This window comes from Larus michahellis, chromosome 8, assembly GCF_964199755.1.
Source record: "Larus michahellis chromosome 8, bLarMic1.1, whole genome shotgun sequence".
NCBI classification, from domain to species: domain Eukaryota; kingdom Metazoa; phylum Chordata; class Aves; order Charadriiformes; family Laridae; genus Larus; species Larus michahellis.
In genome coordinates, this window is record NC_133903.1 from 31932868 (window position 1) to 31951235 (window position 18368).

The 18368-nt window shown below is 37.5% G+C and overlaps 1 protein-coding gene across 1 annotated transcript; it reads right to left on the reverse strand.

The window, feature by feature from the left end:
- On the reverse strand, nt 1-16349 carry ZBTB41 (zinc finger and BTB domain containing 41). The gene is made up of 11 exons (XM_074597632.1): nt 16202-16349; nt 14214-15449; nt 12004-12211; nt 11181-11250; nt 8592-8739; nt 7746-7875; nt 5809-5904; nt 5186-5292; nt 3614-3719; nt 2520-2608; nt 1-1742 (listed from the first exon to the last, which is right to left on the reverse strand). The coding sequence occupies exons 2-11, from the start codon at nt 15334-15336 to the stop codon at nt 1099-1101; spliced, it is 2721 nt and encodes a 906-aa protein (XP_074453733.1). The 5' UTR covers nt 15337-15449; nt 16202-16349; the 3' UTR covers nt 1-1098.
- Nucleotides 16350-18368: the final 2019 nt, after the last annotated feature.

The window sequence follows — 18368 nt, forward strand, 5'->3', positions numbered from 1 at the left end:
AAGAGTTTGACTTTGTTTTATAAACACAGTACAAGAAAGTGAGAAACAAAACAATTTCATTAGCAACTCACAAGAGATTTAGAATTACCGATTATTCCTTTTTTTAAATAGAAGTTGAGAACTGTTCTGGAAATAAGAGCCTTTAAATTTCTCCTCTATAACAGCTAACCTGAAAATGGGCATGCTAATGTGGGATCCTGTTATAACTTTTGCTCTAACAAGGATAAACCACGCCAATCCTTTATGACTGTTCATAGATTAAAATGACCTTGCAAATACTCCCATTTCTTTCAAAGTTAGAGTGTGGGGCACACTTTAGAAGACAAACAAGACTGAAAAGGCAAGAAAAAATGCATATTAAAATTATGTAGCACTAACTGTAGAAAATTAGACAATACCATTGTCTAGATCTTCGTACATAATTCATTATTTAGAGATCAAGGAAAAATTAAGAGGCCAAATTTAGGCAGCCTAATTATACTCAGGGGGATCACCAAACACCCTGTTTAGTGTCTTCATAAAATATCTAAATCACTTCTCAGAAGATCTAGTTCCTGTGTCCACTGGCTTGGCTCTAGAGTCCAGCAGACTTTAAAACCCTCCAAAATGCCAGAGGGTTCACATAAAATTATATTTTAATTTCTATGTGAAACATAATTCAAAGTTTGTGTTTTACATCCCTGCCTGCCCTTACAACTTTTACTGAATTTGAAATAGTCCTTATTCTTCCAGAATGCTTTTTAGTACACTTAAAGCATTAACTCAAAGTGAGATGCAGAAAGGCAATTTTTTGTAAAAAATAATAGCCAGATACGTAATTACATTTTTCAGCCACTATCCTTAAAAGATATTTCAGAGCATAATTTTTAAAAGACCATCTATAAGATTTTTAAAAACTCTTAAAATCACAAGAAACACTCTTTCAGTATGCATCAAAATGTTCCTAAATGTTCAAATATTATGTAAACAAACCTGATTTTCCAAAACTATGCAGAAGACTCATGAGTCCAAATAAAATATAAAATATAAATCTTAATTGCCATATCAGCCTTTTATTGGCTAATGGCTTAGTAAATTAGGTGGAATGTTATGGTCTGATCATGAATGTTCATTGTTTGAAATATTCTGTACAGTAGGAGCTGTATCTAGCCCCAGTAGAGTTCCAAGATATGACTGGTCTCTAGGATCCAACATTTGTTCAGGCCTTACAGGATGAACAATATTTGCAGGTTGTGGAGTAAGAGTGTATTTCTCTAGAAATGATAGATCTGTTGCTCGTTGATAATCTGTCTGCTCGGGTTGTGGAGGAAGAATGCCGTGTGACTGAGCAGAATGCTGTACTAGATCGGCTTGTGGATCAGGCATCTGAACTGGTACCAGAGTCACAGGCACACATACTTCTGGAGATACATTCTGTAGCAAAGTTTTGGCTTCTGATTGATATGCTTTGGACTGTTCCACGTACTGTTTAGCCTCAGTTTGGTAAACTTTGTCATCAGAGGTGTACTGCACTGGTAAGGAGACTAGCTTTTCCTCTGAAGAAGATGTCAATGCCTCTTCTGCAGCCTTTGATCCGTGAACATGATCAATATGATATTTCAGCTTGTCTTTTCGTTTAAATGTTGCATTGCAGTGTTGGCAATTAAAAGGTCGAGCATCTGAATGAATAACCATGTGTTTTGTTAATGTCTTCTTAATTCTAAAAGACTGATTACAGATTTGGCATTTGTAGGGTTTCTCGCCTGTAAAGACAGAGAAGAACTAGTTATTCTGAGTAACATCATATCACACATAAATATGCAAATACATACATGCATTTTGTCGCAGAGACCTAGTATAAAAGAATTTTACTAAAAACAAAAAGCATATGTTTAGCATCAATTTTGGAATCCAAGGAGCCACTAGAAGTTTGTTTAGAAGTTACATTAGCATACCTTTCTCCTTTAACACAATTTTCCCAATACTTATGACTTCTGTCAGGTACACACAAAGATAATCAGAATATAAACCAATTAAAAAAGAACAGTCTTTAAACTGTTATGATACTGGTATTAAATGAACTCAATCTGCACTTCTATACATTTCAAAAGGACAATGATTTCCCTAAACATAAGGCAGCAAAACCAAAGTCAAACATATAAGGACATAAACCTTCCTAAAAGGATTTCAAATCCTTGCTTAGATTACCACTTGAAATGTAGTATTCTCTGGACCACAAAAATTATTAGAAGGTCTGGGTAAATTTGGCATGAGCATACACCAATAAACTAAAGAAAGAGGTGTAGAGAGCATACCACAAACCTGTGCTAATAATTATCAATATTTCAAGTGATATATTCAGAAGGTAGTATTCAGGAATGAGCAACAAATGAGAAAGCATAAAAGGTCTTGCTGCTTCCTGCTACTCTAGCCCTGAACGCTCAACAACCATAATGAATTAAATAATTCCATCAATGTTGATGCATAAAAATACATTCCTACATGTTTTATGGTTTTGTTGGGGTTTATTTTATTTTTACCTGAATGTGTCCTAAAATGCATTTCCAAACTTGATTTCCCTTTAAAAACTTTCTTACAGACTTCACACTGGTGAAATGTTGCTTTATATCTTTAAAGAAGAAAAGACATTTTATGTTAGATACTTTTGTTTTTTAAACCAACTTACAATAAAGCTATATGCACAGTCCTACCTGAAATCTTTAACTGCAAAATAGTTGAATATCAAAGTTTCCAAATTTCCTTACATGCTCCTATATCTTGGCTTCCGCGTACCAAGAAGGTCAATTAGATTCTTTTCAATATTGAATCTTACCCTCTGCTGGGATTGGCACTTAGTATTCAAAGAACAAAAGCCACTAAAACTTTTTTTCTGACCCCCAAAATATCCTTAAGTAACATTTTCTTACCCAACATCCACAAGAGACTTTCGCTTTGGTGGAATTATGCCATAAATAAAGTACTAGGAATGGTTTAGGCTATTGGCTACTAAGAAAAACCAAAGAGAATAAGCAGACAATGTCCTATACTTTCAACACAGACACGCCTATAATGGCTTCTACACAATGCTAATGAGTACAAGCAGTTAAAACACATAATTTGAAAAACAACTATGTCTCAGTTTATTTGAAAATCTCTGAAAGGCTTATTTTTGGAGCTCAAGAATTAAAAACCCTCTTGCATTTTCAATTTATAGACATAACCTGGTTTTCAAAGTTTTTGCCTCCTTTCAGAGCCACTAATCTGCTACCAGCTTCTAAAAGTGTGGGATAGTTCTCACAGTGCTTCAATGATGTTTAATAATTCAGTCTTAACAAGCCTGCAATGACAATGCTACAGCAAACCATCAATTTAGAACAACATTGAGACAGACAATTGACAGATTAAAATTTGATCCTTTTTGTTTTTATTTTATTCACAAAGAAAACACCTTGCTTAAATTGTGAAGGCAATTTTCTGAAATCCACTTCAAATGATAATAATGGTATCTCTATCAAGACTAAGGTAATGGGTATAACAAACACAGACTGCTAGAATTCTGCACAAACATGCAAGTCCCAACAAAATCAGTTACTATACAGAAATATTCACTCAGCTACAAAAAACCAACACTTACTTCTGCCAGACTTTTTCTCCTAGATGAACACTTTTATAATGAACAGTAAGGTGATCTCTTCGGCCAAAACATTTTCCACATTCCTCACACTGATGTGCTTTTTCACCTACAAGCGCAAAAATAAATACATTTTGGTTAAATCTTCTGGAACTTCTTAAATGTCTAAGAGCTGTAATTGTAAGTCATACAGTAGATCCATGTTCACAAAGTCCAGCCAATCAAGCTCTTTCCATATCTTACTCTGAGAAGGATTCTCTGTTATCAAAGAACAAAATTCCGGAAGTAAGTTGGTTCTATCAGAGTAAGGATTTTTACCACTTGTTATATATGACTATTACTGACCGTTTGTCATTTCTACAAAGAAATTCATGTTCATGAGTTAAGGGACACTTCCCCAAACACGCACTGCATGAGGTACAAGTGAATGACTGAGAATCTGCTCTCTTCATTATGACCCAAAATGTGGTATCTTCAATAATTCAAGGGCTTTAAAGGAGAAGCTTATTTAAACATACCAATTATTTTCAGCTACTAATTTTTAGAACTTAAAATTACATCACAGTATTTATCTTTTTAATTATCCTCATTTACATAGTTACCTTTTTCTTTTATGCTGCTGTTTAAAAGTATCTTGATTCTTTTTAGTCATCTTGAGATCTTCCACAAAGTGGCAGAATATTTCTTCTCATGTAAGTAGGAGGAGTGTGGACAGTCAAAGAATGTAACTTTCTAGAGGGGGGAAAGCAAATAGAGTAGAAAAGAGGATTTTTTTTTTTTTTGTAGTTGAGTTTTCAAAGATTTCTTTATTTTATAGCAGACATTATGATTTCAAACACCAAAAAAGAAGCTGTCCCTCAAAATAAAGGCTTGGGAAGTTTAGACTCTGATCACTTTCGTATTTTCATGCTGCCTAGAAAGTATTTTGCCTTCTAGAAGGCCACGGTGTCTTTGGATCCTGTTCTGAAAATGGAAAAGTCCCTAGGGAATCTTCGCTCTTCCTATACATTTGATAACCTTTCTGCTCTCAGTGCAACAGAAAGATTTTTTTTTTTTCTTCCTCCTGATCATCCCCATCTGGCTGTTCTCAGGGTTGACTCCCACGACCTTCCTTCATTCCCTCTTCCCCATAACAGAGACTTCATCAACACCTCTTAGATGGTCTTACATTAAAGTGATCAGTGTACAAACTTTGACAGAGACTGTGACAGCTTCTTTTGTGTTGTGGTAATGATGTTTCACACAATTGCTATTAAAAAAAAGAAATCTGAACTCATTAAAAAAATCCTCCTTTTTCACTTTTGCTTTTTTTTTTATTATTATTTTTAAAGCAATTCACTGTTACATGTTTTTGACTGTCCCTCAGCTTTCTATGTTAACATGGAGGAAATACTTGTCTTTTAAACCTTGAAAACATGTAAGATTAACCCTTCTTTAGTAGACCTTAAAAATAGTGAGAGGAACTTTTATCGGGCCTAAAACATTGCATGTACTGAAAAAAAAATCCATAAATTTTTTTATTTGGTCTTATTTCAAAGCAGAAATTTGGAGCCAATTTGCAAAGAAAATGCCTACCTGAGTGTATTTTTTTGTGTTTTGTCAGATGGTCATGCCGAATAAATGTTTTCCCACATTCTTCACATTCATATCTCTTGTCATCATGGTGGACTCTTAGATGAAGTCTGTATATTTATAGTCATAAATATAACCATAAATTCCAATTTTGTTAACATAATCTGTACTGCTAATTCAATGCAAAATACCAGAAGAGTCTTTAATGCTTCACACAGGAAATAACTTTCAGTTGCGGTATGCTTAAACTGCTCTTATAAAGGAAGAGAGAACAGAGCTAAGCTCCATATCTGACATTAGTTTAGCAGAATATTTTAGTCCTTCACTTATTTTCTCTTTGAATAACAAAGACACAAAAGTTTTAGATGCACAAGAAAGTCAACTTTGACGCAAGATTTGTACGGGATTCTGTCTGTGTTTAAAATGCTAACATCTTGTATTAAAAATTAAATGACTTCTCACGTATTATTAACATACTTTCAATATTTAATATTCATATACTAATGCTCTAAGAGTTGTAATAAATCAAAATACATACATTGTGAAGAATTTTGTTGATAACATGAATGCATGTACGTCATCAACTAAGCAAGACAGTTTAGCAGCTTATTTAAAAAAATCTGTACCTGTAAGAGCTTCCATGACGAAAACTCTGCCCACAAATACTACAAAGATGAGGCTTCTCTCCACTGTGAATTCTCAGATGTTCTTTCAAAGTTGTTCTGTTTAACAAAGGGATTAAAATTTAATTTTAAGCAATGTCGCTGCCACTTTTAAGTGAAACAGACTATCAATTTCTCGGTTTCTTTAGCTCTGATGGATCAAAATACATCCAAATAACTGCACCAATTTATTGAGATACACACACTTATACATACATTCAAAGGCAGTGAAGCAACCTATCCACTATTTACTAAACTGGCTGTGTCTAGAAATAATACAAGCAAAGAAACAAAACACTATCCCAATATACATTTGGGCAACATACATTAAAGAAAACATCAATTTTGACACTATTTTCTATGTAATGATTTCCTTGTTACTAAATGTATAAAGCCAGAGCTTTAAAGTCAGACTTGAAGGAAATCTAGATCATGGATGTTAATTTAACTTGAATCAGCACAGAATTCATTTAAATACATATGTATTTATACACACATACATATGTATACATATGTAAGTCTACTTTTACTATTGCTTCCCAATGTAAAAAAAAAAAAAAAAAAGTGCATGCAGGTGAAAATGCCTCTTGAGCAAAGGAATCAAGACAATAAAATTTACTGTATACACAGCTGGTAGGTGTGTTAACTAAACAAAAGAGAAAATTCTTTGATCTCCTTCCAGTACATATTATAAATGTAACTTTTCAAAGATATTTTTTATGCTTTACACAAAAATTTTATCTTTTCTAATGAGAGCAACATTTAAATTTTCAACTGCCTTACATAACGTAAATGAAACCTGAATAAGTAAACGTATTGATTTTTTTTTAAACAGAAATTCTTCTTGCAGTTCAAAGTGAACTTTGTAGAACTGAAAGACTACCTGTGCTTCATAGCTTCTTTACTATTTCATTATTTTCTTTTAACACATGCATACCCTATTGACCAAACTACTAAAAATACACACCACAAACAAAACCCATTAGGGACAAATCTCCCTCTTACAATAAATACTTCCAGGGGTCTTCACCAGTCATTGGAGAAAAAAATTAAACATACTGCAGTACACAAACTCAGATCTTTTCACATTCCCCAAATAGAACATAACTAGAATCATAGTCATAGTTATTGACATGAAGCTGTATACTGACAAAATAAATTAAAAAGAAAAGGCTTATTGTTTCAGAACCTAAATATAAATCACCATTTTCAAAACTTAAAAGATCTCCTTTATAGAGCAGTGCAAGACACCTGCACTGAAGCCTTAACAACCGTTTAAAATTCAAATTTTTTCCCCTCATATGCATAGAATAAAAATGGGGGTGGGTGGGGAATCTTACTTCTATGGCTTTTCCATGCTTTTATTCTATATACTAGGATTTATGAGTCAACTTTTTGAGCTTCCACTTTTTAAAGTGGTGAATTAACATTTTTTCCTCCATTTAGAGAAGCAGCAGCAAAGGTTGTACAGTATTGTTCCATCTTCCATGAAACTGTGTTTTTAGAAGTTCAGTTTCTTCTTAGTCATTCTCACCAATATTCCTCATCTTCCTGTGCTCACCAGTATATTTACTGATATTATATTATCAGTAAATTATTATCAAATATTATCAGTAAGTATATTATATTTACAAACAAATGCAAGATGTTCTTACAGAACACAGGAACCCTAAGTAAAGTCAATTAGAGGTAAGACTTTCTTAATATAGTTCTGCCTCATAACTAATTACCTACAGTTGGCACCCTTAAAATGCTACCTGTGGCTCTGACACTACCTTTTAATACACTAGCCCTCTGAAATGGTCTCATAAACTCAAAGCTAAAACATATTCAGAACCAAACAATGTACACTAAATATTTCTCTATTCTACTGAAGTTCAATTAGTCACACAACTCCTTACCGTTCCCTAACGGATTTTCCACAGATGAAACATGTCCATTTTCTCTTTCCTCCATGAGTACATTCTATATGGCGTTTCAGATTTCCTGTATCATTAAACTGGCGTCCGCAAATATCACAAGGAAAAGGCCCTACAAGGAGACAGACACACAGAGTATTATTAACTGTCAGTTAAACCAAACAAGATGCACAGACTGGTTACTTGTGAAAAACCCTTATCAATTTACAAAGCAAAATGTTTTGGCTAAGAAAAGATTAATCTTTAGTACAGTCTGCATACTTTAATTAGACTTTGTGCACTTTCTGCTCGATTAAGTTACTTCTAATACCTGCTATTTTCGTGAGTTTCATGATTGTAAAGCAAAAATTTAGAATTAATAGTCAAAATTAATTAACCCCACGTAGACAGTTTGAAAAACCACATTCTCATTACTATCACCAATCTAGTTCCGACCTGGCAGAAATAATCAGTAGTAATAAGAAAGTCTTTGGAATACTTCAGAAGGAAAGTAAAAGGTCTCTGGAAAACTTCGAGAAGAATCTGACTGTACAGTTCAGAATCAATTTCATGCAAAAAAGTTTTAAAACAAAACTTAACTTTAATTCTTCTTCCTCGACAAAATTTTGCTTTTATGTAGATACAATACAACGCCTCAAAAAGACAGCTGAATAGAAAAGTAAAAAAACAAACAACAAAAAAACCCAAACCCCAACTTGCCCACAAAACTGGAAAAGAGAGAACTGGAAAAGGAGGTGGGGTGGAAACCAGACTGATTAGGACATACAATGGTGTGGGAAGGTTTTACTTTAAATCTATTGTTTACATGTCAGAAGGAGGTTTCTATACCGAGATGGAATTTTTCTTGATGTTTCAGTCTTGCAAATCGGGATTTAAAGTGCTCTTCACAGTAGGTACACTTAAAGGGTTTATCCTGAGAGTGAAGGATCATATGCTCTTCTAAATGAGGTCTTCGAGTGAAAGATTTCTTACAAATCTAAAATGATAATACACTTAGTCAGAGATATATTAGTTATAATCAGATTCATTTCCTATTCGTAAACTCTAACAGTTTAGTTCATCTGCTCTGTGCAGCGATGTAACGTTAAACATGTATTATTCAAAAGCATACTCTATCCCAACTTGTAAAACCTTGCAGTCAACATCAAAAAAATCTGCGTTCTACGTAAACCCTAGTGGATTGCACTAAATAAATTAGGATGCCAATCCCTGGCAGCCTAAATCAAACTACTGGCAACTTCTGCATGCAGTTTTATGTTCCACCCTCCCTTCTTTCTACTGACTCCAGCCCTTACCAGGCTCTTTTCCTAGGGTGTTTCAACACAGTAACTCAGCAGAAAATAAACCTATGGAAAAAACGCAAATAGCTTTGGCTTGGGTTTGGATGCTCAAACAGCTCAGTTGGAGTGTAGTAAAAGCTGTTGTAGTATAAGCTACTGTAGAACTAGAGTCATATCCGTTCCTTTATTTCCTCTGGGAAATTCTCTGCCAGCATGTATTAAAGAGAAAATGCCAATACGAACGAAGAAATATAACTCAAAATATATTTTAGAGACATAGAACTTCCACAATGTTAAAATTATGTGAACTTTTTAGTTAATCAAAACCTAAATATACAAGAATTAGTAGTAGTCATTAAAGTCAGCATGTAGTTCCATTACAGATTTCAAGCCACAGCTCAAATTTAGGCATTTAAACTAGGTAGTACAATTTAACACCAGAGTCCTACTCTTTAACATAAATCAACACGGTGCTCACTGATTTCACTGTGAAACTACCACCACTGTCTGTAACAGCTGAATTTAGCACTACCTAACTCCCATACATTAAATCGTGCAATCAGTTTCTCAGAACACACCTGAATAACACTCTTTTAGCCTCAGAAAATCAGGAGCAGCAGCTTTATTTGTTTAAAAACTCACTAATGTTAAATATAAGTGTAAGAAAATCTCATACCTGTAAAAAGTATAAAGGCCATCTTGCTTTTCTTTACTATTAATACTCTACTGTTTCTGTGAACTTGTTCATATTCCTGAAGGACTAAAGCATGGTCACCAAATCCTTGTGTTCACACATGGACTACAACATAAACCAACAACCCGAAGAAATCCTGCAGGTTACATCCGTGGCACCTCAGCCCTCAGAACATACTAAACAACCTGAAAACAAAGTCACAGCTCCTAAAGGTTCTGCTCATTCTCCAACTGCTATAAAAGCTAGAATTCTACCCCTGCTTTCAATTCAAGTCCATTTTGCACATGGGCAGTCCAAGAGCAGCAGCTCACTTTTTAAAAATTTCTACCTAACATAAACTTAAAATTTTCAAGCAAAAAAAAACCAAAACCCAAACAACCAAACCACAAAGTGGATTTACCAAATCATTCATCTGGTTACTAGGAAATGAACATCAACAATGTTGCATGATTGATTCCCACTACTAAAATGTTTCTTATCTCATAAGAAACAGAAACTGTAATATGTTCACACAACATTACTTCATCTGGAAGACAACACCCTTTGGTTAACCACGATAGTACCATCACCAGCAGATGAACACTACAAATTCCTACGGCTGATATCTCCCAACCTCCTACTGTATCTTTATAAGTGAAAGTTCATAAACACAGCAAGATTAGTAATTATGTTACGGCACATAATACTACAGACATACAGAGGCATATAGTAACTTGCATAAACAAAACAGCTGCCCTGAAAAAAAAAGGAAAAAGTAAACTAATTCCCTCTAACAAAAAAACCCCAAAAAAACAAAACCCCACATTTGAAACCTTAAAGCATGGTTTGGCAGCAGACAGACAGAGAACAGAAGTTCTACAAACTCCTTTTCACAGCAGATGTAACTTTCACACATATACCTCTCCTGGGGAAAAAAAAGGAAAGGATTCTATGATTTTACAACTAAATTTAGTACAAATTTACAATTCTGTTGATGTGCCTATGCAGCTAAATGGGATTCCCCATTACTGGACACTTTTAAGATTCAGCTGGACAGGGTGCTGGGCCATCTTGTCTAGGCGTGCTTTTGCCAAAAAAAGTTGGACCAGATGACCCTTGAGGTACCCTCCAACCTGGTATTCTATGATTCCATGGTAAATGAGGAAGTGTTTCATATTTAACACGTTTTCCTCCCTATTGAGAGAGCCTTCCAAAAACTGTATTCTTTATGTGCCTTCAACTATTTTAGAATTCTATTTGGTGTTATCTACTCTGTCACAAGCTGTAGATACAGAATAAAGTTCAGTCTTTAAATCAGAACATAAAGAGGAAATTTATACCATCACTCTACAATGCTTGTTGAGATGTCACTGAAACACATACCTTATTTTCACTTAAGTATGCAAGTCACAAAATATCATAGTATCTATATGAAAAAAACAAAAGTACTGAATTATTACTTACATCACATTTCCAACCTTCACTCTTTGTCTTCTTGATAGAAAGAAACTCTTGTACATTCTCTGGATGAAACCTACGAGGAAGACAGAGGTTGAACGCAGTTATAACCTTCTAAGATGAAGATCACCCAAATACTAAATATCCATTCCTAAACTTTATGTGTCATGAAAGTTGATCACCAAACCAGCAGAACAGAATACTGATAATTAAACAATTCTAAAGGCACTAGTTACTGGCAAGCAGTGTTGACTACAGACTCCTGTAGAATCTCATACAACAATTGGTAAGACAAAGGACAGTTTCAATTATAATTCTTTATGGATATTGATAATTAAAGAGAATAAAAGCGGTATGTAAATAGTAATACCTTATAATTAGACCTGTCATAAACAAATTATTCACCTGAAAGAATCTGCATGGAAATTATTTAGCCACTCTATTACGATCAACAGTATTGCGTCAACACCTAAACCCAAAGAAGATATTTTATTCTTCCTCCAAATTAAAAGCAACACAAGTAATTATTTAGACTGTTGTGTTCTGACTGACTGTGCTAGCTAATCTGAGCATTCTAAAATTTACAGTAAAAACCTATGGTAGAACTCCCACAGACCCACTACTGCTACTTAAGTCAGTCCCTGTGCATTCGTTATGGCAGGTTAGTTAATACTGCTAATCCCATGTCCTTTGAGAAGATACTTGTTTGAAAATCAAACAGTTATAGAAATAATGCAGAATATACTGTGTGCATACATACATTTATCTTGTCTTCTGAACCGAAAAAAATTATTCTTCAGAAATGCGAGACAAATTTGCTCATACTTGCCTCTTCACGTGTTTTGCTAATGTCTTTTTGCTTGCATGCAGCTTATTGCAGTAGGGACATTTGTGTTCCTTTTTATGAAAGTCAGTATCACTAGAGTGTTTCTTTCTGTGCACTGTCAGGTTGGACTTCGTTGAATAGCGCTGATGACATATATCACACTCAAAAGGTTTCTCACCCGTGTGTACACGTGTATGGCTCTCATATTTGCCTATATAAAAACAAGAAAAAAATCTGTTAGCATAAACTGTAACAGGTATCACCTACAATATACACATTTGGGGTTTGTTCTATAATATCTTTCTCAAATGTAGTCAAGATCTACATACCTTCCACACACACCTAAAGATTTCTACTGGTTTATACCACTGAAAACTGCGCAATGATCACATACGTGTTTGATTCAAGGTTCCTCCACACACACTTCCGTCTTGACTATTTTTAAGATAAAGAGTAAAAATAAAAGGGCTCTGTATTACTGTTAAATCTGTGCAAGGGTTACGAGTCCCTCTTGTTCAACCCTACAGCATACTCTGTTTTTAAGTACTGAAAGTTATACTGCTGTTCTTTCATTACACTGATTGTGAAGTACCTTTTCAGAACAGGGAACAGTCTTGCAACAAACTGGTATTTTTAAGGTATTTTCAAATAACAGAACACTGAATAAACAATACAGACCCTTGCAAATGATCGGTATTTGGGACCCAAGATATTACCATAAATACTACTCTCCCATTTCTTTCACATCGTTTGTATTTCCTCTCCTGTTTGCCAGGATTTTTTTCCTGAGGATAGAATTCAGTCCTACACCAAGGATCTACCTACCAAAAGTCAACAGCAGGCACTCTGCTTTGTATTTCTTTTTTTTTTTCTCTCTAGAATATGCATCATACTTCTAGGAGTTAAATACAGAAAACAAAAGTACTATAGCTCATAAATTTAAAATACAAGTAAATTGTCTACAGTAATACAAGCTTATGAAGAAGTATTTTATGTATCACTTGTTTGAATGCTATTTTTTGAGCAGAAAACTAGAATTCTAAGTCATGAAAGTGCAAAGAGAAAAGGGTTTCCAGTGTGTGCAAAACCAAAAAGTACGATTACAACCTTACTCACAAGCCATTTATTTCTGCACGGTAGCCTTTCAATATTAAAAAAAAAGCTCTCAAATTCAGAAAAAAAATCCTATGTTGCTATAATTTTAAGATATGGCATTACATGTACAGTCAAGTCTCACATTTTTAATGTTAAATAGCTTCTATGATATAATTTGTGACCTTGGAAAATTCATTTCACCTCACCAAGCTAAGCACGCTGCAAGTAGGAATTAACACACGCACTAGCCCCACCCCATTTTTATAAAATCCTAAAAGTTCAAACTGATGAAAGACACAATGCGTCTATTATAAGAACAACAAAAAATGCCTAACACTATGAGGAAATGTTTCTTTCCTAATTCCCATGATTAAAAGGAAGTCAATACTTTACATGACCATAACAACATTTATTCCAGCTGAAAGAATACGAGAATTCTGGAGTACGGTAGTAATCTACTTTTAATGTGGGGAAGGAAGACAGAAAAGCTGGAATTTTGACTTTTCTGATATCCTGAGTAACTACACACATAGATTTGACTGTAACATAAATGATCCTAACAGAACAGACTAAGCTGACGAAGCATTACTTGGTGTTAACTACAGACCAGAAAAATCAAGCCAGAAGTCAGAGTGACTAGGTCGTAAGCATCTACACATCATGTAGAATAAAAGAATTTCAGGCTGTTGGACAATGGTGCTATTTTACTCCAGCAATAACGACAGCCTTGTTACTTAAAATTAATTTGGCAGAAAATACAATCCAAGTTTCAGACTTCATGCAATTTATCGTTTCATATCTTGCTGTATTTCCCTCCTTTTTCAATGCTGCTTTTACATACCAGATGCTAATAACCAGAATCCAGAGCAGTGAAAAAGAAATAATTTTAGCATTTGCAGATTTTTCAAATAATGCATTCAGTTCATTTATTGAAACTGTTTAGCACCACAGACATAACAACTTAATACATTCAGAAAAATTAGCAGCATACTGGATCAGTGAGACGATCCAGAAATTCTGATCTTCACTCTTTAGGACAGAGGAAAAAGGTTCAGTTTATTTCCCATACAAATAGCACCACCATATGGTAAAAACAGATGAACCTAACTTGCTCTTACCTATTCGATCAAATTTTTTGTCACACTTGGGACACTGCAGTAGTTTTTTGCTACTGCTTTGAATGATGACTGGAGCTAAGCCTTCAGGAATATTTCCCATTGAATCAACTGCCTCAGAACCCTCTTCAGTATCGTTCTGTTCTTTTTCACTTTGTTCTTCAGAGTCTGAATCTTCACCTGACATTTCCTCTTCCTGTCCCTCTTCATCAGCGTTGCATTCACTTTCACTGTCTTCAAATTCACTTCTATCAGATGTTTCCTTGTCAGAACTGACTTTTTCCAAATTGCTGTCAGAGGCATCCCCACTTTCATTGTCACTGTTATCAAATTTAGCTGGGCATTTACGGTTTCTCATAGAACGTCTAGTGGAAAAGTCGGCCTTCTCAACCATTTTTAACCCATGTTTTCTTTCGAGTGAAAGGGATCTGTGGGCTTTAGCCAAATGATTTTCTAAGGACTTCTTGTAACAGAAGCTTCGACCACAAAAAGTGCACTGATGGCTGTTCAGTAGTTTACCTGTCAGTTCATTGAGTGTTTCTACTGGTGTATGTGCATCAGTTACCACATCAGTCTGTATGTTAGAAACACTTTCATTATTTAGTAACTTCACTGCGTCTATGATATCCAAAAACTTTGCTGCTTCCAGCACTAACGGAATTTCATTTTTATATACAAAAAACTCAGAGGTGTAGAGAAACTCAAGCAAATGCTGAAAGACGGAATGAGTTACATGATCTAACGTGACAACATCGGTGCTTGGATTTTTGCTCAAACAAGCATGAAAATAACTACTCCCAACGGCCACTACAACTTTGTGTGCACTAAATTCTTTTCCTTCTACAATTATGAGTAAATCACAAAATGATGGATGTTTCTGTCTATCATCATTTAAGTATTTAAGTAGATTTTTGTTATACTGCAAAGAGCTCAGGAGCTTTCTTTGTTCTGATGACGGTGAAAGTTCTTGGGAAGATTCAAGCGGATCTGCAGGAGTTATTTCTGCAGACTTTGAGACAACTTCTTGTGCACAGTCTACTACAAGAATCTGTTCCGAAGTATTTTTCTCGCGGCCAAGATGAACCTTTTCGTTTACATTTGCAGCGAGCCGTCTCCTTTTCTTCATTGCAGAAGTGCAACTTTAAAATCAGGAGCTTCATAGGTGATTGGCAAAAAATTCTCGTCAAGACTCGGTTCTGCTCCCAACCATGAGAAAATACGTAACAGTAATTTCATAATCTGCAAAGGAATTACGATAAAAATTACTCTTAGCACTCAATCGTAACTTCCTTCTTTATTAATGCTTTCTGTGTTTCACTCTTAGTTTTATCCACCCCGCATACCTTCAGCTTTTATTAAATAACTAAAATCTCATTGCTTCCCATTCCAGACCATGGCATAAGAGCACTCAGAGCAAGTGTACCGACACCGCCTGTTATTAGACCTAAAGAGGCGGCTGGGGCTGGTTTTGCTCGGCTCCCAGACGCATATGGCCTGAGAAATACTCCGGGACGGGCGTGCGCTGCTGCTGTTATTATGACACCGAAGCGCACTCGCTTTCCCTTTAACCCCGACGCTGCAAGCCAAGCCTTCTGCTCTTCCCGCCGGGCGCCCGCCCCCTCGGGCCGGCCGGGAGACCCGCCCGCCGCCTGCCAGTGCTGCCCGCGCCGCCCGCTGCGGGCCTCCCCCCGCCGCCTGTCACCGCCAAGTGTCAAGTCCGCGGCCGGGCTCCCGCCTCCCTCGGCCCGGCCCGCGGACGATGCCTTTGTCCCCTGCCAGCGGGGCCGCCGCGGAGCCGAGGACCGGCCAAGGAGCCCCTGCGACACGCAGCTCGGGGGCAAAGAGGGCGCCCCGGACCCGCCCCCCTCACCGGGGCGGCCGCGAAGGCCTCCCCCGCGCCCGCCCCTGCCGAGCGGGACATAAAATGGCCGCGCCCGCCCCCCCCCGCAGGCCCGTCCCCACCCGCTGGCCCGGGGGGCGGCCTCACGCACCTGCGCGGCGCCGAGCGCTGCCCCGGGGCCCGCTCGGCCGTTAAACTCCCCTGCACTCCGCGGCCCCCGACCGCTTCCGCCGCTTCCGGGTCCCGGCGCCGCGCGCAGAGGCGACGGTGGCGCTTCGGAGCATGCGCGGGGCGGCCCCGCCGGCGGGGCGGGACGAGGCGGCGGCTCACAGTGGGGCAGCTCACCGCGCCGCCGGCCCCTCAGCGAGTTACGCTCGCGTCCTGCCCCTCCGGTGCTGTCGCCAGGGCCAGCGGCGGCGGGGGGGCCGGGGGCGGCCTGCGGGGTGGCACCGGGAAATCGGCGTGAGCGGGAGCCATCGCGAAGGCGGAGCCACTCGTGCCCGTGACGGGCGTCTGTGGGCGCCCGCGGCCTCCGTGGAGGCTCGGGGCCGGCAGCGAGGCCGAGTCCGCCTGGGGTGGCCGCCGCCAGGGCCCGGCCCGGCGCGGGTATCCTGGGCCCTGCGGCCCTGCCCAAACCAGATCCGCGAGTGTGCGCGCCTGAATTCACCGGCGTGGTTGAAAGTACTGTGTGAAAGCACACAATATTATGCTTAAGCAGCAGTCCACTGCGAATAATTGAGAATTTACAACCTGCCGGTAGTTTTCCTCAATAATATTGGCCTGCATTTCTCTTATACTCGAGTATTCTGAAGGACTTCACATACATGTTTATGGAATTTCCAGATTTCTTGCTTCCCAGATGGCAAAAAGCAGACCCAGGAGTGCCCCACAGCGCAGGCAAATATCCACTTGGGGGTGCAGTTCATCAGCCTATCAGAAGGCATTCGTCCTTCTATTTGTTATATTTTCAGCTTTCCAAAGGTAGCTAATTGTTAGTGACACTGAAAATGGGTTTATTTTTCTGAGACCTTTAAAGAAGAGCTATACTGTTAATGCAGGATTAAACTTCATTCCACTGCACGTGTTCTGTATTTATGAGTATGATTTGTAAATTTACATTGGTAGTCAGCATAATAAACACTGTGTGACTTCCAGGTGTTGTATTTTTCAATAAAAATATTGAGATTTTGCAGAGCATTAGTTGCTATACTGTCTGTACTCACAGCCCTCGTGCATTTTAATTGAAGTCTACAATTCATTTTTTTCATTGTAGTACATGAAAATCAAATTATATTTTAATATTCAATTATTTCATGTAATATTTTGAATAGTAGTTCTTTCATTCTGTTATTTCTTCTGAGGTGAAACGGTGGCATCAATAAGTAATAAAGCAATCAATATTACTATGGTTTTCTTGCACTGAAGGCAAAAATCTACTTCTCTTTGGGCATCTGTTCTTCTAGGATGTTGCTTGTGCTTGCCCGACTGATTCTATAGAGTCATAGTTAAACTGTACATAAACGGTAAAAATAAGTTTCTCTATTTTGATTTTGCATGGAAAAAGGAAGTTTTGAGAGCAACACTCTATAAGTTTTAAGCTGAACCTTACCTTTCACTCTAGTCTGAATAGCAAGTTCATAAAAACAACATTTAGCCAGCTAACTGGCTTCTTGGGTCTCACTGTTTCCATAGCAAGGATCTTCAGGGTGGAAACATAGAGCTATGCGCTTTATGAGTATTCATGAGTGAAATACATAAGGAAAATGCAGCCTTGATGAGAACTATTTTGCCAAGAAGTGTAACCAGGATAGGAAACTGTGCCGTGGAACAGGCCTGAGACGCGCTTAGTTGTCATTGTGCTGTTGTGGGATTGAGGTGTTTTTCAGTCTGTAACTACTAGATTGTCATGGACCAGAGTTTTCCATACCTGTTCCCTGGCATGGAAACATTCATGCGGTTGTTCAACATACCTAATTTTTTTTTTCTGAGATTTTATATTTCTGCACGTACTTGCAGAAAGTTGAATTGCTGGTAGGAGCCATTTATTCCCATTTAAAACCAAACTTAGTGCCTGTCCTTAGATGTGAATAGGTCAAGAATTATGTGCAAACAAAAATATTCTGGGCATAATTGCTTCCATCAGCAGAGCTTAGAGTTGGCGTCCAGTCTCCCCACAAAGAAAGCAGAAGTTGCAGCTTTACATTACAGCATGGACTTTGGCCCGCTCATCATTTTCTTCCCATTGCACTTTAAGAAGGAAATACCATGTCTTTGACCATACCATTTGTTTCTTCTGTGTTGTTGGGTTTTGGGTCGTG

Excerpts from the sequence above, each read along its gene's own strand:
- ZBTB41 (XM_074597632.1), bottom strand. The coding sequence starts at position 15,336 with ATGAAGAAAAGGAGACGGCTCGCTGCAAATGTAAACGAAAAGGTTCAT. Across the intron at positions 12,212-14,213 it reads CAAAAAATTTGATCGAATAG|GCAAATATGAGAGCCATACA; the intron begins GTAAGAGCAAGT and ends GTTTTTATATAG. Across the intron at positions 5,293-5,808 it reads CGTCATGGAAGCTCTTACAG|ACTTCATCTAAGAGTCCACC; the intron begins GTACAGATTTTT and ends ATAAATATACAG.